This window comes from Amborella trichopoda, chromosome 5 (assembly GCF_054954075.1).
Source record: "Amborella trichopoda isolate Santa Cruz 75 chromosome 5, AtrichopodaSantaCruz75HAP2 v2.0, whole genome shotgun sequence".
NCBI classification, from domain to species: Eukaryota; Viridiplantae; Streptophyta; class Magnoliopsida; order Amborellales; family Amborellaceae; genus Amborella; species Amborella trichopoda.
Window position 1 is genome coordinate 42,180,213 of NC_142340.1, and position 23,376 is coordinate 42,203,588.

Below are 23,376 nucleotides of genomic sequence, written 5' to 3' on the forward strand. Positions count from 1 at the left end.
ACACCGAACTTCCAGTTGTAGCATCATGCATGTCGCACAAGACATAACCTGATGCATGCTTTCAGCAAGAAAATACTCAAACCCAGAAAATTTATATCAAAGATCCTATCAGATGTAAAGAAGGAATTCCAGTATGCAAAGCTTACACTTCATGAATTACCTCCCAGGGAAACTTCCAGTGGTTCGGATTGAATTCTCCAGCTCAAGAATTAATTGTTCAAGAATATCAGCCTGTATCACCATATGGCATGATTTCATAAAAGAGAAACAAAAAGACATGCTGCATTTACCAACATACACCAGAAATACCTGTACAAGAAGTAAAACACACAAAACTTTACAATGAAATTGAGGAGCCTACCTTGCCAGGATGATCATACAAAGGGCTTAGATCAGAGAACAAGGATGGAACACCCTAGTGCCCAGCAAGAGAAATCGTCGTTAGTTTGGAGACTGAATAAAATTCCAATTCTAACAATAAATCTTTTTTTTCCAGATTAGTGGCATCCTAAGTGTAATAAAAGTCTGTACATAATAAGAGATAGCATCAGCCATTTAAATAGAAATGCAAGAAATAGAGTGCTGCAGAGTCACCAAGACAAGCAAGAAAGGATCAAAAAAAAGGACTGGATACCTTAGTCAAGAGAGGCTTAATATAGTTCTCTGCTTCCTCACAGAACTTTTCACCTTTTAGAAAATCAAGAGGGATTCGCTGAGCAGAAAGTGAATCAAATTCTACCGCATGTTAGTTCCTCTTAGCAATACTAATCGAATATAGGTATTTGCCATTTTTCTTAATCTGAGGTAAAGGTTAACTCCAAAGATATTTGCATTTATGGTGTGCTAAACCAAACATTAAATTAAAGTCGTAGAAAGATGACTTCAGTGAAGCAAAGAGGCAATTGGCAAATGCATCAGATTAATGAACTACAAAAAACAAAGAATGCATGGTATAAAGGAATCCAGAAAATAATATGAATAAAAAACCAAGTAAACCCTCCTGATAAAACTCATAAAGAGCAAGGTGGACAGACCTTCCCCAATTTCAACAAAATTAAGAACATATAATCATCCTCAGTTACAACAGTAATATGAGCATAAAAAATTCTCAGCTTATTGCTCTTACACCAAAGATCCACCGCATAAAATGATTTTTTCCCTCCTTTCTAATCGATACTGTATAATAGTGTATCACCCAGAAACAAAAAAGCCATTGACACTACAGTTCATAACAATATCAATCCAAACATTGGAGATCAGAGATAAAAGGTTTCTGCTAATAGGCAATTAACTTTATGAGAAAAGAAAGTACAAGAAAGTACACAGATGAGGACTATGCTACAGCGCAAAAAGACAAACTCAAGAAGACCGAGAAAAATAAAGGGAAAGAAAGTTGCAGATGCCGCGGGCTTCCCTTGGAACCCAATAGCAACATTGGGCCCGCGGGACATGGCAGCAACAAAAAACAAAGTTCTGTACATGGCCAAGAAAGTAGGAATGTCAAAATAATTTTTGCAGAAGCGTACAACAAATTACTCAAGCATATTTTATTTACAAATGTTGTTCAACTTATGCTTAACGGCATACAGTGGGCAGCACAATGATCTCAAACAAAATACGATGGAATATGTGATAAGCGCGACATAAGTGAGACCCGCTGAAACCCAAACATAAATGAGAGATTTAAGTTGGAAGATACCCCTTGAATTAGTCAAGAGTAATATACCTTCACAGCAGATGACCATGTATACTGCTCCCTCAAAGATTTGTATAAGTCACACATGTGATTGACTTCATCAGATGTGTACTCCCCATCATCCCGATGAAGGCCTAAGCATTTTTGGAGCCCTTCATAATATCTATATACAAGAAAATTTCCAAAGGAGCAAATCATTAATACGTGAAACTTTTTGGTTTTTTCTCTTTGAAGGAGAAATAGAATACTGTATCACTTAATGAAATATGAAGCATGAGATTTTTGCACGCATCAATGATTTTGGGGCAGTACAGTAATGACTGCGAGTGTGGGCCACACAGACCAAACAGGGAACATACAGATCACTATATTGATTTGATTTATCAGTTCCAAGAGACTCCTCAGGGAAATTATCAAAATCTCATCTCAATCTTCAATTCAATGGTGCTAAAAAGCATGGTCATGCAATAAAAAACGAACACAAGCATGATAAGAGCACCTCAACAAGACATATAGCATGCTGGGAAGCATTACACATGCCCACATTCTATAGAGAGGAGAAAACTCTGAAAAAACTCTTCAGCAAGTGCAAGAAGTCTATTAAACATGAACTTCAAATTAAAATAACTACCGGTAATTGTCAGGATTCATAGCAAGCAAAGCCCTATAAATTTTCTCCCCGTCAGCCAAATGTCCAAGCTTTATCCGTAAGGAGACAAGCTGCTCCTTGTACGCCAACTTATCAACCTGGAAACATACTAATAAGTACATATCCAAGTACCAGCAAAATCCAATACTTGACTGAAAACTACACAACTTCCATGGATAGCCAAAACATTGCTTACAACTTTAGCCTCTTTCTTCTGCAACTCTTCAAGTGCTCTCTCAAAAACCCCACATTCTTCTAAAAGAGAAATCTACACAAAAGACAAGCTTAGGTAAGGTCATACAGGAGAGGTTGGAATTGGCTAAATGCTATGCAGGACACACGTTAACATGAAAGCATAACAAAAGGAGAAGTCCCTTATGTGAATCATACAATTCACAATTTCACCAAGCCTTCTGATGAGGACTTTCACATTACAAGCAAGAAAACTTCAATGCATCCATAGTTTCATCTAATACTCTTCTTCGATGTTATGATTCAACCTTCTCCACGTCATTCTTTTCCATGTACTTTCAAGGTTATGCCCCATGGTTGCCCAAGCATCTTGACATTAGGTTCTTAATTGTTATACATGAATACAGGGGATCTAGCAGGAAAATGCTTCTGCCGATTTTAGAACTTTCATAGGCTTCACCCATTGGAAAGATTAAATGATGCAAAAGAACTGTAGCTACTCTTCAAATTATATTCTTGGGTACCCAGTATTTCAATAAGTGCTAGGCAGCTCCTAGGCGGTCGGGGGGGTCTAGGCTGCCCAGCACCTAGGCGGGCACCCATGCGGGCACCCAGAAACTGGGCGGCCCAGTAGAATTTTTTTTTTTTTGGGTTTTCTCTCTCTAAAATAGCCTCTAATGGGTTTTAGGTTTCAAATGAACCTAAAACCCACAATTTTGCCTCTTTAGTATTAAAACAATGAAAATACCCTCAAGGAGATGCAGTTCCGCCCCTGGGTGGGGCGTAGGCCCTGGGCGGCCGCCTAGGCAGGTTCAGGTGGGCGCCCAGGAAAATCCACCTAGGAGGCCGCCCAAGCGCTGGGCGGTCTGCTTTTTTAAACAATGTGGGTGCCCAACCTTAGGATTTGTCATCTAACAAAAAGAAAGAGTGGGGACTGATAAGAAATTAATATTCCTAGATAAAAAGATATCCATTATTATACTTCAAAATGAGAGATAAACATGCATTTAACCATTTTTTATTGGTGAAAAATATGCATAGCACAAGCACTAGAAATGCATCTGCAAGCACTATTATGTCACTAAATCATCAAAATAGAGAAAAGAAAGAAAATTTACTTTGTACAAAAGCATTTCTCCATGTTCACAACGTTCATTATCTGGGGGATAATCATCCTCTAATGTCCCTTCGTATGCCTCCAAAATTTCTACAGCTTTTGATGCACTAGACAAAAGAAAATCATATACATAAGAGTAATTTAGCAAAAGCAATCATCTACAATAAACTATAAAAACAGACAACCCATGCCCAATTCAAACTGAAGACCATGAGCATCAATTAAGGGGTCAATATCTACTTTAAACAAAATAAATTATTAGGAAAAACTAAACTCATACATTGAGAAAAAGTAGCAAATTGATAAGGGAAAGAGAATTGAAAATGAATCATACACATGATTTTCTATATGATGAAAAAGAAGGGAGCTATTCAAATTTTTCATGAGCTAATTCAGTTATTGACAGCCCCAAAGTAAAAGAATAAGAATATCATCATCATTATCAGAACCTTTTCCCAACTATTTGGCTTTTGGCTACACGAGTCCTAGTCCGCTATTATGCTATATCTAGGGTTGTACCCTCAATGAGGCCATTAGTCCCAATATCTTTTCTCACTACTTCCAACCATGTCCTTTTAGGCTACCCTTTGCCCTTTTTTAGCCTTCCACTTGAACCAACTCGCACCTCCTAATAGGTAATGTACTAGATCTACATTGCACATGGCCAGTCCACCTAAGTCTACTTTCTCTCATATTATCGCCTATTGGAATCACGCCTAAGTTCTCCCAAATGTATGCATTTCAAATTATATCCCTTCTTGTATTGCCATTCATTCATTTCAACATCCTCATCTCAGTTACATAATAGGTGTGTTGTTTCTTGACCACCCAATATTATGTCCTATAAAGCAAATCTGGTCTCACAGCAATCCTATAGAACTTCCCCTTCAGCTTTATTGGTATGTGGCAATCACATAAAACTCCAATAGCACATCTCTACTTCACCCACCCAGCTCTAAAAGAAATAGAATATACAATGTCATTTTTGTATTTCAATTGTAACCAAACTATCAATCATAAGCGTCCACCTCAATAATGACAAAAATGATTAAGGAAAAAAGGCCCTAATTTTTCTTTTCAATGAAACTAAGGCAGTATCCAACTTAAGATTTGATTTTCTTTTTAGTGGCTTTAAGAAGAACATTTCAATTATTGATAAATTGCAGCAATATGATTCTGGTTTTATAAGTAACAAGTGTTCATGTTTTCATACATCGAACTTTAAGAAGAACATTTCAATTATTGATAAATTGCAGCAATATGATTCTGGTTTTATAAGTAACAAGTGTTCATGTTTTCATACATCGAATTAGCGCCTTCCCTCCCTCCCTCCCTCCCTCCCTCCCTCTCTCTCTCTCTCTCTCTCTCTCTCTCTCTCTCGCTGTTGATCGGACTTGTGTGGAAGCATAATGTAACATTCATGAGAATCAACAGGAATTCAGCTTAACCAGCTGACAAACTTAAAGGATAGAATTGGTACAGGGATGATCTCTCCGCCATTGTATTATAAATAAAATAAAACAAAAGACTAATAGAATACAGTATTCCCCATGCCTTGGGAACACAAATGAAGTGTTTTTAAATTATATAACATCAATTGGGCTTTTAGCAATTTGTTTTGGAGGTAGATTACGGTTCTTAGTGGCTTGCTACCTAACACAAGATTCCAAAAATTCATTTAGTTCCCAAAGAACAGCACATACTTTTCAGGGAAACCAAGGAGTTCATTCATGTAACTTTCATTTATCAAAGAATTATAGGGAGAATATGCAAACATCAGATATATTAATGGCAATATATCAAGCAAGCCATAAAAGCATACTAATTAGAAACCATGCAATGAGCCATATGAAAACCAATTTTGCATCAAATCTGTAAATGCAAGCATCATCATATTCTACACAAATAGAATTCATTGCAACTCTCTCCTTGCAAAAGAGGCCTTTGAATTACATGGAACTTCACAAAATATGATCTCTTACAATTCACAGCTACACATAAGGAGCCAACTCACTTTGAGTTTAAATGATGAGCAACAGCAAAACCAATCCAATTCATTCGATGATTAGGTTTCAAAGTCAAGAGTTGCTGCCTCGTTTCAACAAATCCAGCCAAGTCTCGCATTTGAGCCTGCATTTCATAATAATTGAGAAAAAGTAAAGACGCATGTAAAATGTAGGCTCATATCAAACAAGCAAATTAAATTGCCCTATACTGTAACTCATACTCCAATTTTTCATGTTAGCTAGTTATCCATATACTTAAACTGTAACTGAAGGCCATGCATAAAAACGATGTGCTAATGCACAAGACCTAGAGAGTGTCATGGATAATAGAAACTCCAAGTATAACCATCTTTGTCAGTAGGAAATAAGAGGAACCAGCAGAACCACTAAAAGGAACACGCCACACATCCAGTGAGGCAGTACTACAGTAAACTTTGCATTGAAGACCAAAATATTCACCTGTAGCAGAGAGAGATCACGAAGAATTTCAATATTGTCAGGGTCTATCCTCAAAGCATTTCGGTAACATTTAATGGCTTCTCTGTATTCCCTATCAGACCGATAAAGAAGGCCATACACGTGCCAACAAACATGACTTTTCAAGTCGTTCTGCACAAAGTCAAACAAGTCAAGTTAAAGATGCATGCCACAGACTCAGATGCATCAGCAGCAACAATAAACAGCCAGTGATTACAATAATCCCAACAAAACAGGAAATGACGAACCTTTAGTCCACGCCTGACAAGTTCATAAGCCTCGGGTTTGCGGTCCATGCAATTCAGTGTCAATCCCTTCATTGACAAAGTCTCTAGAAGAATGACCAAATAGTTAAGTAATGGTTAAGAAGGATAGTGGCTTAGCCCTCGAAACAGGAAAAGAGAAAAGAAAGGCAACCAGAACATTGCTGACCATTAGAAAACTACTAACCAAATTTGGAATCTCAGGAAAGCAAGAAACACAAAGTAGAATAAAGAACTCTCATAGATATTTGCCAATAATACCCATATCATAGTAACTTTACAAGGTGGATCACAATACCAGGAAGACTGATTATCACTTAAGCTACCCATGAATCCAGAGAATTACTGCTAGAGTCACAGCATCATCTTAGCCCATGAATCCAGACAAGAACCATATTGAACAAATCCAACCATTTTATGAATATTAGAATAATATCAATACAAAACAACTATTCCATTTATAGGACTCGATACAGAAGAACTTACAAGGATATTATTGGTTTGTTTTGTTGACAAATAACATAAAGAATAGCAGATATTGAGAATGAGACAAGCCGCATAAAGGAAGCAATCAAGGGATGTAAACAGAAAATGGAAGATCATAGTGGCATCAGAACACTTGCATTAGAAAGTGAAACTCCTTCCCTTGCACTCCCATTCACTCCTAAGCAGAGAAATCCAACTTGTTATTCACTACTTGTTAAGTCACTGGTTCATTTTAATGATAAAATGTTCTGTTTTCCAGACTGGCTTATTCTAAAATGTAAAATAACATAAAAAGGTCCTCTATAATGCTGTAGTGAAGACCGCCAGCACATACCCACTTATGAGTATTTTGTAATTTTTTTTTTTTTTTGTGTGTGTGTGTTGGGGGGGGTGGGGGGGCGGAGATTAGAGCCTAACAGTCATATAATACAGAAAAAATGCGCTAAATGTATAAACTAATAAGATAGACAGTTTTCATACTTCTTCACAAATTGATTATGTAGTTTATATACCTCTTTGCAATGCCTACATTAGGTATCGATGTACTCCAAAAGGATCGCTAAATTAGCATAACAATTATTTTCAGAATCCCTACAAAGAAAAGGCTACTACTAAATACGACATCATCATTTTACTGCCTGGGCGATAGTTGACTATAATAGCAAAAATAAAACCATCCAAATGCTCATACCAAAAATCTATTATACTGAATACACAACCCATATCATATTAATAGTAAAAAGTCCATCAACCTATTATTATATTTCATTCAAGACCATAGTGCATCACTCAATAGTTTTCCAAGTTTTTTTGAGAGTCGGACCACAATTGCATTGATCATAGCTAGGAAGGCGTACAATCAGATTAATAGTTGGAACGTAAAATACACTAGAAACTATAGAAAATTTCAGGAACGCCAAAAAAGAAGTAACCAGATGAGAAAGGCAATTGCGTCAAAAACAACAAAACATAACAAAAAAAAAACAACTCTGATGTAATTTGGGAATATGTTTGAGGGGGCACTTCCATCTTCAGGATGCACTATGAGAGTTATATAGGCTGTTTCAGTCCCAACAACTGCTACAATTATAGCTGGGCAAGTGGTATGGGTGGTCGTGGCTCAAGAAAGGGATTCGAAGATAAGAAATGGACCCAACTTCTCTCTCTAATAAGAATGTCGGAAGCAATTTTCTATCAAGGGGAAGTGTGGCTCAGAGAACAGCAGAGGTAATGTTTACACTGAAATCATAATATTCTATGCCACTAGGGGACTGGTAGAGACATTCCTTTCCCTGCAATTCATTCCAAACGTCTTGTCCCCTCCCAATATCAAAACGTTCAGGCTGCTAGCTTGTCGGGAGGAGATTCTTACTATCAATCAACTACTAAACCAGACTGGAGCATCCGGAACATGAGTATTATGTGTAAATATGATGGGGAGACTGTTGACCATCTACTAATTCATTGACCCTGAGAATCATCATTTGGTTCAATATGTTTGCTTGGTTCTCACTAGGCAATGCCAGATTTAGTTGCCACCTTGAGTTTGTGATGGAGTTCAGAACCTTTGCAAACAAGAGATCAATGACATGGAAACTAACCATTTTGAGAGTATGTGGGGTATGAGTGAGAAGAACAGTCAAATTTAAGAAGTGAATGGAAGACCGTTGCCGAATTGAGGATAGTACTATTTTAATGGTGATTTCATGGAAAGTGGACTCTCCTGTTTTCAAATGGTTACACGTGGCTAACCTTCTAAGCAACTGGAGAGAAGTTGCTTCATCAAGTTTTTCCCCCAATAGGTCAGAGGTCTGTTGAGCAAGGTCACTTGACGGGTATTGGATACCAATATTTGTACTCAAAAGTACACACAAACAGAGATGTACAGCACTTGGAGAGGGAGAATGAAACAAAAAGAAAGAAGTACGAGAAATGAGAAGGGTGGACAAATAGAAGAAGCAGAGGGGATCTGTAGAGACTCAAGGCCCACTCCTTTGCAAGTTCACCCACCATATTACTGGCCTCTCTGTAGTTGAGGTGAACCGTGCACCCTCTAAGGTCAATCAAAAAGAATATCTTTGTGATGCTGTCCACCAATCACCTAGGGAGATTAGACTCTTTTGATTGCCACCATGTGACACTAAAAGACTCACCTCAACAAGCGGCATTAAGAATGCCGCAGAGAGCCTCAGAGAACCACCAGGGTTTGGCCATGTGTTGATAAATTATCAAGGATTTATGTTCATATCCCACACAGATCACTTGGGGACTTGTGATTCCACAATGGCTGAAGTGAAATCCTTCTTGTCAGAATTAGAGTAGTATGCAGCCCTCCTGGATCCCACTAATATAGGAAGGCGATTGTCTAAACAGGATACATTTTGGAAAGTTCAGAGTTGCATTCCACAATCCAAAGTTCTTAGAGTTGTAGCAGATGTAACATTTCTTGAATTCCTTCTAGTTGTCCTACTAGTACTCTTCCATTCTATCTTTTTTTAAAACTAGTACTCTTCTATTCTATTTATTGTAAGAACATCAAAAGTTTCCTTGCCTACAAAAAAAAAATTATAGCGATGATATAAATTAATACCTACCCTAATAATATAAATATGATATATTTTGAGGACAGACCAACTAAACAAATTAGTAGATTATGCAACCCAGAGAAGTAGATTGCGAAAACCAGAGTATGACAAATGGAAGTACATGAAAAGAAAACAAAAATCACAGTTTATGCTTACCTCCATGGTCAGGGAACTTTTTTAGAATGGAATCAGCGGCCTTCAGCCCTTTCTTGTACTGCTTGGTTTCATAAGATTTCTGCACCAAAAAAAAAAATGCTTAGAATTAAACACCACAAGAACCACATCTTAGATATAAATTCTAAGGCACACCACTAAAATTCAATCTAACCCCAAGAACATAAATGCACTCATTTACAAGGGAAAGATAATTTCCAACATGATAAAGAATACCCAAAGATAACACAATACATTATCATGAAACTGCCTCTCCCCTGCAAAACACAATGCACCCTAAACTTTGTCCCATGGAGAAGCATCCACTGGGGAACATCAGAGTATCAATAAAACTCGTTATCTTTCTTTCATTACAATCAACATTGTTTAACAGTACTTTTAATTAATTGCAAGAACAAACATTTAAAAATAAGCTCAGAATTTTCAATGAAGGATAAATTTCTGTTCGATTTGTGCAAGCTTTAAATTTCTGTTCCATTTCTGTTATCTCCAAACAGAAATGTTAAAATTCCCATTATGTTCAGTAACCATTATAAATTGATCCATGCATTTATAATGATCCATGCATGCTAAAGGTCGAGTTCGTGTTTTTGCTTCTTTTTTTTTTCTAAAAATTCGATGCACACGTCCTCAATTTCTTGGCTCGACCAATTACAGCTAACCACAAAAACTTGTCGTTACACAAAAATCATAAACACGCCAGAATTTAACAAACACCTGGCCATTTCATCGGCATTGAATCCACAGTAAGCTCAAACCAAGTAATTCAGAAAAAAATGAATCCAAATGCCTCAAAGCCAATCCGAAGAAGCACAACAAATGACAGCATTGAAAGAAGAACAATGCTGAAAATAAGAGAGAACGATGAAATAAAGAGCTTACAACAATGAGCTTGAATAGATTGGCTTCTTTTGAGGGAAGTGAAGTTCCCATGGCGAAGAGTTGCAGAGAGAGAGAGGGGACAGATTAGGGCTTTGAAAACGGAAGATTGGAGTCCAGAATACTTATCGAGCAACTGGGTTTCGAGATCAGCTTATTTATACTGAGATAAATGACAGGTGATACCCTCTGCGTTCTTTTATAGACAAATAAGTACGAGGGGCATTTACTAGAAAAATGACTATTGGGTCCTAGGTTTTTAGCAATTAAGAGAACGGAGTACGTATGGCAATGGACCCAGCCAAACTTGGGATCAGACAAGTAGACCCGACTTCGAGTTTGGATATGAGTCTAATTTTTTGAACTTACGGGTCGGGTAAAAACTTAGACTCAAACATTATTTGGGTTCAAGTCTGGTCCGGCCGACACCTGTACGTGTAAACTGTTGTTCCTTTGGGTATATTAAGGACTACCAAACGACAAATCAGAGTAACCGTTTGAAATTCAATAGCCGATAGTCGCGACCTTGTTACCAATAATATGGGTATATAATGGTAAAAAAGGATAAAAAAAAAAAAAAAACTGGGACTAGACGGATACGGATGTGGGTCCAATTTTTAGACTCGATAGGTCGAGTCGGGTCTGTGGTCTAGGTCTGGGTCCAAAATATTGACCTGAATACTATTCGGGTTCGGGTCTAGGTCCAGTCGGACAGGACCTATTGCCACCCTACGCATGGTGGTCCTCATGATCACAAGAATGTGTATATATGAATATCATCACCGTCCAATTGATAAGCTGAACAGTGATGGAGAGTAGTGGGTGTCAAAAACATGATGTTATTTTGGCGGTCGGTCCAACTTTTTCTCTCCATCGCCACGTCGTGGCCCAAGCTATTGATCTAATGGAATGTATCCCTTGTGGGTCAACGGATTATAGCAACTTCCCGATGTGCAAAAACCCTCGACATCTTCTAAAATGCACATTGGTTAACCATCACAACCCATTGATATGGACGAACGGTGGATAGTTGTTAATGCCATAAATGTGCCTTTGGCCCCTAAGCTGTATGGGGTATTTCCTTGCATGAAAGCCCAATGTCTTGTGTTGATGATGACTTTGAGATAACCAGATCTGTATAAATGATTTCAGGTCGGTATTGCCCTCACATGGTTATGATGAATGGTTCAGATTTAACTAACCTCATCCAACGGCCAAAAATGAATTTATTTTTTATTTTTATTTTAAATAATATTAAGCATAAATTTGGGTTCTAGCTTTTTTATAAGTAGAATTGAATAAAATTAATAGATAATATTTTGAATAAAAAATATTGATCAAAATAAAATTAGGGGTATTTTGGTTATTTTAAAAACATTTTGTTAATCATTTTTTTTTAGTTATCTAATGAAAATAAACCTACATCCCGTAATTCAAATAAATATTATATTTAAATAAACATAAAAAATAAAAAATGAAATGTGAAAGTAATTTTTGGCCATTAGATTGGGCCTTATCGAATCTCAATCATTGGAAAGATGATTGTACAATGATGATTTTCAAAAAAATAAATGGCCAAAAAGAATTGCATGTGATTTTTATGTGAATCCCATGGACATGTTTGGAACAAAATCTAATAACACTCCAAATATGGTAATAGTAACAAGTAGAATATTGGTGTGTGCCTCAAATGTTGTTTGTGCCTTTCTGGTACCAGGCAAATACCTAATTAGGGGCTGCAACCCGACTCAATAACCAAAGGGTAGACTCTGGGTATATATAGGTTAAAAAATGGGACCCGAACACTATTTAGGTTTGGGTTCGATACTATTTTTTGCGTCCTAATTTATGAAATATATTTAATATTAAGTACATAGATATTTGAATTTTTGGGTCTTGTTCGGGTCCCATACTATATTTTCAGGTCTGGGTCCAATGAATTAGGGCCCGATCGGGTCTGGGTCCAGGTTCATGTCACTTTTTCTGGTCCCGTTCCCTACCCGTTGCCGTCCCTAGACCTAATTATAAAGCCAAAAGAGTATACGCTCTCAGCGGTGGATATCGTCTATTAACTCCCTTTAATCTATATTATTTTTGTTAACAAGGTGTAGCCTCCTCAACTTAGCAATTAAATTTGAGAATAAAATGTTTTAAATATGCACTTTGTTAATGCCTATATAGAAATAGTGTCATGTAGTAGAATCGAGATCATCTACTTTTCTAAAGTCAAATTTAATGTTTAGATATTTACCCAAAAAATTTAAATGTTCAGAAACTAAAAATATTTTTTTTTTTATTGGGAATTCTCATTGGGGATTCTAAAATGGATCTCAAAATTACAGGTCAAAAAAAAATCCTTGATACAAACTTCTTTCCAGTTTGTAGATTGGATTGTTGTGCTTCATCTCATGAGGAGAAACATAAGTCTAGCAAACATGAACAAGTTCATTTAATATTGATATTCCTTTCCCTCACAACTAGTATGTTGCACCATCCTACAAAACAAAACAAAAAAAAAAAAACAATAATAAAAGGGCCGAAAAACCCCCAACCCAAAAAACAGAAGCACATATTTTGTACATTCATTTCAACGAAGTATGCATAAGCAATCAAACAAAAAAATGCACACGTACAGTATTCCCATAGGAGCATTATTGTAAATTTACTCCATGGGATGGAAAAGAGCTACTCATAAGGACTTTTTTGATATAAAGTTTTAGGGATCAACTTTAGAATCACTAGAAGACTGTTTTCAAAAAACAAAAAAAAAAGGTTATTAAACATTTGGACATGGCTGTCCGAAAACCAGATGATCTCTGATTAATCTTAAGATATATTTTTTCAAGCACATACAAAATGTGTTTGGAATTTTTTTCAATTGAGGTTACATCCCTAAAATCTGGGTCCAAAACTACTCCTAGGTAAGATTTTTCTAGGGGGAGTCGAATGGATATTTGGTCCCATGGGAGATTGTAACAACAATCAGTCATAATTGAGAGAACAAAAGCACTACATAACAAACTCAATATATATATGTATATCTCTTACATGAAATACAATGACACTTAAAAGTATTTTATTAAGATGAATGTTCAATACTCCTGAAACACATATGACATGAAATTTAGTGTGATGTTAAATAAGGTTAGATTATTACACAACAACAATTCAATGCACAAGTTAATAGAACCCATATATAACTTACAAGATTGTGATATTATGGTCTTACATTATTAATCATTGTCTAGTTTTAGTTCATTTTGTATCTTGTGGGCAAAATTGTGCATTTAGCTGAGAAGAAATAATGCATTTTGTTCATCATCATTGTCAAAGTCTTTTTCCAAGTAATTAAGGTCGGTTGCATAAATCTTGGTATGTCATTCTTAAGTCATTGTATCCCTCTAAATTTCTTAAAAGTGAATGCCTTAGGTGCCTAGGTTGCACCTTCAGGTGGTATGAGGGCCTAGCCTCATTGCTCAGAGTTGAGTGTGCACCTAGAGCTACCCATGGCCCAAGGAAGAAATAAAACCACTCCTCGAACAAAATTGTCACTTCCCCCATTTTATATCACTCCTAACCCCCTCTCTCCAAATTGCTATCTTAGCAATCTTTAAACTAGAAAAACATCTAAAATCCAATTTTTCATATTACTTTAAGGTAAAAAAAGAAAATAATAACTTTGATAAGTTATTTTGAAGTCATTTTTTTGGATTGGATTCACTACAAATATTAAACAAATGTTATAGGAGCAGACATTGCGTAATTTACAGGTTGATACAAATCCAAAATATCAGGGATCAAATCTTGAGCTATAAAGATTAATCAAATTTGGTCAAATATATTTGTAGTTGAGATATTTTGATATGTCATCTTTAGGATTTTATGGGTGTTTGATATAGAGGAGATGAACCCTGACACCCATGGAAAAGTCCACACCCCCAACCTTATGTCCCCTTCTCCATCACCCATGGTTCCTCTGCACCATGACTTATCCTCTTCTCATTGTATCTTTAACCAAACTCTCATGCCTTCTCCTTACCATGTTCTCCCTTCTTCTTCTTCCCACTCACATGTATCTTACCTTGCTTCCTAAGCTAATTTCCCTTCTCTTCCTGACTGTAAATCACATGGGGATCAAGTTTTGGTCAGTTTGAAAGTTGCACATTTGAACTATTTAATATGTTTACGTGAATAATGATCCTATGAGCCCCTTACACACACAAGCTGCATATCTATCACCCTTAGATCTATGTCCCTATTTCAATGACATATCAGTTGCCAAATCACTCGGTAAAGAAATAAGCATAAACCGGTTTGCATGGTGAAAATAAAGTAATAAGGCAAAATTTTGTGCCATCCCAACCCAAACTCTTTGCAAATAAATAAAAAATAAACTTTTTGCCTCCATGAATCTCTCTCTCAGAGAGAGAGAGAGAAACAGATAAAGAGTAATTGAGAGAGAAATAAGCTCGTGACTATCTCCACAACCACCCATTTCTTGATACCTCCTAAAATATCTCCCCTGCTCACTCTCTCTCTTCCTAAAATAAACCCACAAAGCACCGCTTACTCCTGTTTTTGTCTCTCTCAGATAGAGAAGCAACATATAGAATCTCTATAAAAAACCAATCTTGCAAAACTGCAAAAGACCTATCTTCTATGTTTTTTCTAGAGAGAGATAGCTCTCTCCCTCTAAAACCCAAATCTTTGTGGATTTTCTATGTTTTTTCTAGAGGGGAGAGCTCTCTCTATCTAGAACCCAAATCTTTTGAATTTCTCTCTCACCCCATATCCCCAAAATTAAAGAAATCCTCCCAAACTCCTTCAACCCATTTCTCTTAATGTTCCTAAGTAGAGAAAAAGCAAGCTTACTCCAAAAACCTATTGTCTCTTTGATTTTTTTTTAATTTCAGATAAGAAAGCAATGGAGAATCTCTATAAAAATCCAATATTGCACTTAAGGGAGAGAGAGCTTGTTTTGTAAAATAAGCTCTCTCTCTCACTCTCTCTCTCCAAGTGACGTCTTATTTATTACAAGGTAACTCGGCACCCCGATGCGTCATCGAAATATGGACAGAGATCTAACGGTGATAGAGGGGGGTCCTACACAAACGCACGTATGTGAGGGGCTCATAGGATCATTACTCATGTTTAGGTCTATTAAAAAATCTAACTTTGGAATTGAAGGTGTAATAAGAATAAAAAACTCAAAGGAAAATAAGGACTTCACCATAATATATTCCAAAATATGTATTTTGTAATAAAATCTTAACTTTTTTTTGTTTCTGCATAAAATTTATCTTCCTTTTAAGGAGGTAATTTTGGAACTTGAGGAAATCGATCAACGTGGAGCCTAGATAAAGACTTTTTAGCTGTCTAATATTTTCTCATTGCGCAACTCGGAACATGAATGGCAATATGGTATTTGTTATTTGCAAATTAGGTACGATTTTTTAACTTGTTAATGATACATTGGGGAATATTCATTTTGCTAGGATATGTCCGTTTGGATACCTTGAAATATATTGTCTGTGAAATATATTATTGGTGTACTACATTACCTGCAAATGGATTGTTACTTTTTGGGTAGTATGTAGTATATATATATATATATATATATATATATATATATATATATATATATATATATATATATATATATATATATAATCCCTATATCAAATTCATGATTGTTTACATAGATGATGTTCGTATCTTTTATGAAAATATAGAACAACATTTTAAACACATAAATGTTTTTATAAAAGCCATAAAGGCAGCATAATTGATTGTATCTTTCAGGAAGATCAACCTCTGCCAAACCAAAATAAGATTTTTGGGTCATAATATATTTCAAGGAAGTATCATTCCTATTGATAGAGCAATCGAATTTGCTGACAAATTCCCAAATATTATTTTAGATAAAAATGAATGACAAAGATTTTTGGGATGTTTCAATTATATTGTAGACCTTGTCATACACTCTCTAATCCTAAAGCATTCAAAATAGTGCAATGTGATGCATCTGATTTAGGATTAGGAGGAATTTTAAAACAAAAAATATCACAAAAAGAGCAATTAGTTCGTTTCACTTCAAAAGCATGGAATCCAACTTAGCAAACTATTCCACGGTTAAAAAATAAGTTTTGGCCTAGTATATTGTGTTACAAAATTCCAAAGTGACCTTCTTAACCAAAAATTTATTATTCGAGCTGATTGTAAAGCAGCTAGACATCCTCAATAAAGACGTTGAAAATCTTGTCTCGAAGCAAATCTTTGCAAGATGGCAAGCAATACTCTCTTCATTTGAATTCGACATCGAGCATATAAATGGACATACAAATTCCCTTCCTGACTTTTTAACTCGTGAATTTTTGCAGGGGGGACCAGGACAGGAGAAGAATATTACCCAATACAGGGAATAAAAGGAAAGAAAAAATAGAAATAGTAATATAATCATCATTATATAAAAGTCTGGTATCTTCCCCTTTTACCTCGATTCAGTTAATAGAAAGACAGGCCCAAGAAATAGTATCATCTCCTGAACCAATATCAATAAATACTCCAAGAGCAGAAAAATCCAGGTTTGTTGAAACTACCTTTATATCTGAGATAATTATAAAAGACATCCATATGGATAAACCTCCAGAAGAAATAGCAAATATTTACCTAAATAATAGTTTATACCCTTCTAATAGTAATAAGACCAGGGAATGGTATGAAGCTATTCTCCTAGAGACTGGATCAATAACTTTGGTCCACTTTTATAAAAAGAATACAAATATGATTGCTTAATCCAAATTCCAAGTCTGAAAAATAGTATCATATAAGGATTGGGGAATGGATCCAATAAAGACAAGGAAACTACAGGCAGAGGGGTTCAACAACAAATATTATAGATGTACTAAATATATTGATGCCTGGCATAAAGTTTTCTCTTTTCAAAATCGCAATCATTCTCATACTTGGTTTTTACAAATAAAAATATCAATGATAGATGAGTTAAGAATTGGTTCCAGGTATGGGCGTCTGAGACTGAGATATTGCCATAAAAAATACAGACCTCACAAACCAAATTTGCCGAATATAATAACAATAACACCAAAATAGACCTCCATATGTACTTCATGACATCTTATCAAATACCTTGGATCATAAAATGGTCCTATTATATATCTGATAACTATACCCATGATTGGGAATATATTCCGAAGTTAGGAAAGCAAGTATATATAAAATGGTGGGACGTATACGAAAATAAATCTATAGAACCTGAGAATATAAAAATGAGAAAAATTCCAACCCCAAAACCAGAACCAGAAGTCAAAAATATGGTTGACTACATAAACAAGATAAGACAACAGAACTCAACGGCTACAAAAGAAGAATTAAAAAAGAAGCTATTACAATTATTCGATGAAGAAGAAGAGGCAATGTCTACTTCTACCCAAAATGAAGAAGATTACGCTCAAGAAAATGAAGACTGTGAACTTCATCAGCCAAGGCTCGATTTCAAGTGAAGCCCAAAAAGTGTAGCCCAAATAGAAAGCCACCAGCAAATAATACCAAATAATATTATGCCGACACTACCGACAAAATATCCAAAAGGTTACCGACACTCACTATAGCCAGATGCTACTCCACCGACAGCTTTTACTATTGTCAGATACCAACTGTCCACCTGTCAAAAGCCACCGACACCTTTTTACTATTACCAGATGCCATCAGTCAACACCTAGTCACTATTCCTCAACTTTGGTCGACTCACACACTGTGCTACAACCGAATCTCCTGAGCTGGCAAATGGACCTATGAAATGGAATTAATTCCATTTGGAATCTGAAGGTTATAAAAGGAGGCTCATTAGAAGAAGGGAGGCAGAGCTTGTTCTCCCCCAGTGCCTTCTACTTCTATCCTTCTTTCTCTCTAAAACTCTATACAAGAGTATTGTCTCTCTCTCCTAAGCTACTCGAAAACTCTGCTCTCATTCTGAAACACCACACTCTCTCTCTTGAAGCTTCTCTGAAGACTGAATCCTTTATTAGGAAAAGTCCTCACGTGATATTTGAACTGTTCTGGTTTTCCGTCAAAGATCTTATGTACCATGTTCTTTCTGAGCTCCCTGTTTACTTTTTGAGCCTTCTACTCTCTCTTTCAAAGCTTTCAACACCCTCTAAGCCCCTTTTCCTTCTGCTATATCAGTACCCTTCATACACTAAACCATAATCTATACTCTATACTCTCAAGCCATTAGTCACTGATACTCTAAGAGACCACTTCAGTCTTTACCCTGTTTTCTGTAATCCTGCTAAAATCCTTCACTGTGAGTCTTCTCCATTACTCTCTCTCTATTTTCCTCTGTATTTTTCTCTTCCCTGTACATTGTATATCGGGTGGTGTATTTAGCCACACCGACTTCTTTCTGAGGGAAAAGGTGAGGTTTTGTATATGTGTGATTGTAATTTATCAACCTTACTTAGTTATTATCTAGAGGAGTGGAAACTGTTTACAAGTTACTGCAAGTGTGTAATATAAGTATTGCCCTATACTCAAATAAAGTTATTTATGCAAGTTAAATTCATAGTTTGTTTAAAGCTTAGAACTACCACTTATATTAACTGGTTTGTCATTGATATTTCCCCTTGTTTACTTCTTCTGTGTTTATTGGTTTATGTATTAATTAGAACTGTTAAGATCTTTTATTAAATATTTAGAATAGTTGCAAAAATAAGTGCTTAAAAATAGATCTTGGGTAGTTTGGTATCAGAGCCAGAAAAACAATTTCACAATGATAAACTGTAGCTGAAAATACTGTTCTAAGGCTAAAAGCTTAATAAAATTTGTCATTCAAGATAAGTCCGAGAGTTGAAACTCATAAGTCGCCGTGACCCGTACTGCCAAAAAGGCCAGAAAGAGCTGCGGAAGGCGCATGGACTGTTTCCGACTGACTCGAAGTATTCATCTGTTATCTTGGAATGGAAAATTTTATTAGAACGTTATCCTATAGAACGGTCTCTTCATCTAACAATACATTGCGAATAAAAAATAAGGAGGAAATAATTATTGACAATATTGAAAAACAAATACAAAACTAGAACATCCCAAGAGTTCCCATAACTGATATATACAAAAAACGTACATTTGAATTTAAAACTAGCTATGCTATCAAAACAGTATAACAAAGTGCGTCTATTACCAATGAGCAAGAAACCTTCCAACTCCTATCTGAACGAATGATTCAACACCATAAAAATAAAGAGTATAAATATTTACATATAGGATTAATACAGGTAGCAATAAAATTTTTAACTCGTCTTGGACTAAATAATTCTGTCTTGTCGTGCTTAAGATATAGCGGTCATAATAAGTTTTCAAAATCTTTATTAGGAATAGTAGAATCTAGTCTTTGTAATGATCTCATATATTTCAATTGTTTCCCAAATTTCTCGGTCTCTTTAGTCAACCCTAATCTTATGAAAGTACTAACCTTAAATATAAAAACCCAGGGGTTTGATATGAACTCTGGATCACAAAATATAGCTTAATATATAGAATATGCTATAAAGTAATGAATACCTTATGCCCTAATGCTCTGCAAATGGATACTAAGGGTCAAACAATATTTTTCGAACAAATATGGAAAAATCTAATACTGTTATACCTAAATCTATAAGTTGGTCTCAAATAATCCTTCCTGAAAATTGGTCCTTACATAATGAAAAATCAACAATATAGGACCCCAATAAATAAAGAACCTGGTCAAATTATTGAATATCCAGATGGTGACATAAAAATCCAATTTAACTCTCGTAGACGAACAAGAATAAACCTTATAGAAGACCCTGTTCGTACCCCATCTAGGATAACAACTCCCTCTAGACATTCTACATCGTCTATACTTCAAAGCAATGGTTTAAAAACCGGATCGGTGACCCGGATCGGGCTTTTCAAAAACCGATCCGGATCGGTGAATCGGCCATCCGGATCGGCGAATCGGCGATCCGGATCGGAATCGGGTGAATCGGTCAGAATAAAGCTTCAAAAAAATCTGAAAAAATTATTAAAATTCATTATAAATATTGTTTTTTAGGAATTCAATAAAAAATGAAGGTACTCCATTAAGAATTTTCATGTTTTTGAATGAATATGCGAATATTGATATGTTCTTCCCCTGCATGAACCGCCATTCAACATTTAATTTACATCACACAAAAGGATAAACATAGAATTATCATGGAATAAGTATATCAACATACATGGACTACAATAAAGCATAAAATTAGTAACATATGATCTAAATTAAGATGTAAAAAGTTTAAATTAACCTGACAGTTCAAACAGAAAAATAATCACCATATGTAGTGATAATATGTTGCGGTAGTTCATGTAGTCATATTCGTTGTTATTTGTTATTGCAAAAGGACAATAATATTTTCGTACATATCAATTACAAACATTTAGAATAATACAAAATGCAAGCTCCAAACATGGCTACAACTCAATTATCAAAAACATACATTTTTTGCATTAAAAAATTAATAATAAAAACAATTCTTCAAAGAGCCGGCTAACATCAGTCATTCCAAATTTCCAACTAAAAAATCCATGAACAACAGATAAAAAAAATACAGTTTTGTATTGAAAATATAATAACATACATTTTTTTGCATAAATAATCCATCAACATACAATTTTTTCAACAAAAACTTTAACAATAAAAATTTAAAATATGGTTTAATACCTCATGATAATTAAAACCTTGTCACGATTTTCACATCTTTTCGGAAAATCATCAATTTTCAAAAAATTCGATCTTGAAAAAAAAAAAAAAAAAATTACAGCAAACTCAAACAATAAAAATTAAAAATTGGGTTTAAATGTTTAATACATCATGATAATCAAAACTTTATCACGGTTTTCACATCTTTTCGAAAAATCATCATTTTTCAAAAAATTCGATCATGGATACAAAGAAATAAAAAAAAAAGTATAGCAAACTTTCAAAAAATTCGATCATAGATTAAAAAAAAAAAGTAACAAATTTTCAAAAAGTTCGATCATGGATTAAAAAAAAAAAATCATAAATTTTCTAAAAATTCGATCATGGATTACAAAAAATTCGATCATGGATTACAAAAAATTCGCTCATGGATTACATAAAATTCGATCATGGATTACATAAAATTCGATCATGGATTACAAAAAAAAAAAAAAACATAAAAAAACAAAAAATTCGATCGTCGATTACAAGAACAAAAAAAAACAATTCGATCATGGATTACAAAAAATTCAATCATGGGTTACAAAAAAAAAAAAAACACAAAAAATTCGATCATGGATTACAAGTAAAAAAAACAAACATTTCGATCATGGATTACAAAAAAGTCGATCATGGATTACAGAAAATTCTATCATGGATTACAAAAAATTCGATCATGGATTACATAAAATTCGATCATGGATTACAAAAGAGTCGATCATGGATTACAGAAAATTCTATCATGGATTACAAAAAATTCGTTCATGGATTACATAAAATTCGATCATGCATTACAAAAAAAAAAAACAAAAAAAAACAAAAAATTCGATCGTGGATTACAAAAAAAGAAAAAAACAATTACATCATGGATAACAAAAAATTCAATCATAGATTACAAAAAACTCTATCATGGGTTACATAAAAAACAAAAAACAAAAAATTCGATCATGGATTACAAAAAAAAAACAAACATTTCGATCATGGATTACAAAACATTCGATCATGGATTACAAAAAATTCTATCATGGGTTACAAAAATAAAAAATAAAAAATAAAATTCGATCATGGATTACAAGAAAAAAAAACAAACATTTTGATCATGGATTACAAAAAATTCGATCATAGATTACAAAAAATTATATCATGGGCTACACACAAAAAAAAAAAAAAAAAAAAAATTGTTCGTCACAGAGTCGTTTTACATAAGTGATTTTAACTCAAAAATTCACCTCCAAGTGAATAAATTACATCCAATTGGCTATATTTTCTGATAAACAACAATATAAGGAATCAAAAACCTAAATTTTTAACACATTATTTCAAATATATCATGAAAACAAAATCAAAAGGCGGAAAAAAAAAAAAAACAGCGGAATTTGGTTCCGCAGACATCTCACTGTTCATATCAAATTTCTTGCTGTAATTGATCAGATTACGTAAAATTGAAAATTTTAAATCATACTAGACACAATAAAGATTAAAAACCCTAATTATTGAACTCGTTTTGTTCAAAATATGCCGTGAAATAAATCAAATGGTGGAAAAAAAAAAAAACCCAAAGTTCTTACCTGTTTTTGTGAACCGAAACCTTCAATCTCCAAAAAACTATGTTTTTCTCAACGATTATCACAAATTAGTAACAAAAGCTTTTGATTCACAGCTTTAAGATCAATATGCCTACAAATTTTGAAAGATTCATGCCCTATTTGGCATGAAAGTTCAGAAATGGCGGAAACCCTAAACCCCGAATTTTTCTTGATCAAAAAACAACCAATTTTTCCACCATTTAATCCCTGAAAAAACTGAATAAAGCTGTTTACAGCCTGCAAAACAGATCACATGCCGAAAAAAACAAAAAAAATGATCAAAAAATGACAAATTTGAAAAAATCCGTGAAGAACACTGTGCAACCCGTGTTCTTCACGGACTCGCCGATTCCGCACAGTGAATCGGCGAGTCATTGTGCGGAATCGTCCGGTTCTCTCTAGAACCGGACGATTCTCGGTTTTTGAACCGATCCGATACCATTTTCGTGAATTCCGAGTCGAACCGGGCGAGTCCGGTTCGACTCGGCGATTTTTTAAATGCTGCTT

The 23,376-nt window shown here is 34.9% G+C and overlaps 1 protein-coding gene across 6 annotated transcripts in view; it reads right to left on the reverse strand.

The window, feature by feature from the left end:
- EMB2753 (tetratricopeptide repeat (TPR)-containing protein) overlaps window positions 1–10,654 on the reverse strand; it is a 28,488-nt gene extending 17,834 nt beyond the window's left edge. For 3 of the 6 annotated variants that reach the window (XR_016056342.1, XR_016056343.1, XM_006844338.4), the window contains exons 1-12: window positions 10,528–10,654; window positions 9,628–9,706; window positions 6,386–6,468; window positions 6,120–6,269; window positions 5,669–5,784; window positions 3,656–3,761; window positions 2,542–2,613; window positions 2,328–2,443; window positions 1,727–1,859; window positions 635–712; window positions 362–415; window positions 161–231 (exon numbers count right to left, since the gene is read on the reverse strand). Coding sequence is in view for 2 of the 6 variants with exons in the window: in XM_006844338.4 (XP_006844401.1) it covers window positions 161–231; window positions 362–415; window positions 635–712; window positions 1,727–1,859; window positions 2,328–2,443; window positions 2,542–2,613; window positions 3,656–3,761; window positions 5,669–5,784; window positions 6,120–6,269; window positions 6,386–6,468; window positions 9,628–9,706; window positions 10,528–10,578 (1,109 nt within the window). In the remaining 4 variants the exon portion in view is untranslated. Of the gene's footprint in view, window positions 1–146; window positions 232–361; window positions 416–634; window positions 713–1,726; window positions 1,860–2,327; window positions 2,444–2,541; window positions 2,614–3,655; window positions 3,762–5,668; window positions 5,785–6,119; window positions 6,270–6,385; window positions 6,469–9,627; window positions 9,707–10,527 lie in introns of all 6 variants that reach the window. The other 3 variants (XM_088867980.1, XM_088867979.1, XM_088867982.1) reach the window with 3 other exon arrangements.
- Between the last annotated feature and the right edge of the window lie 12,722 nt (window positions 10,655–23,376).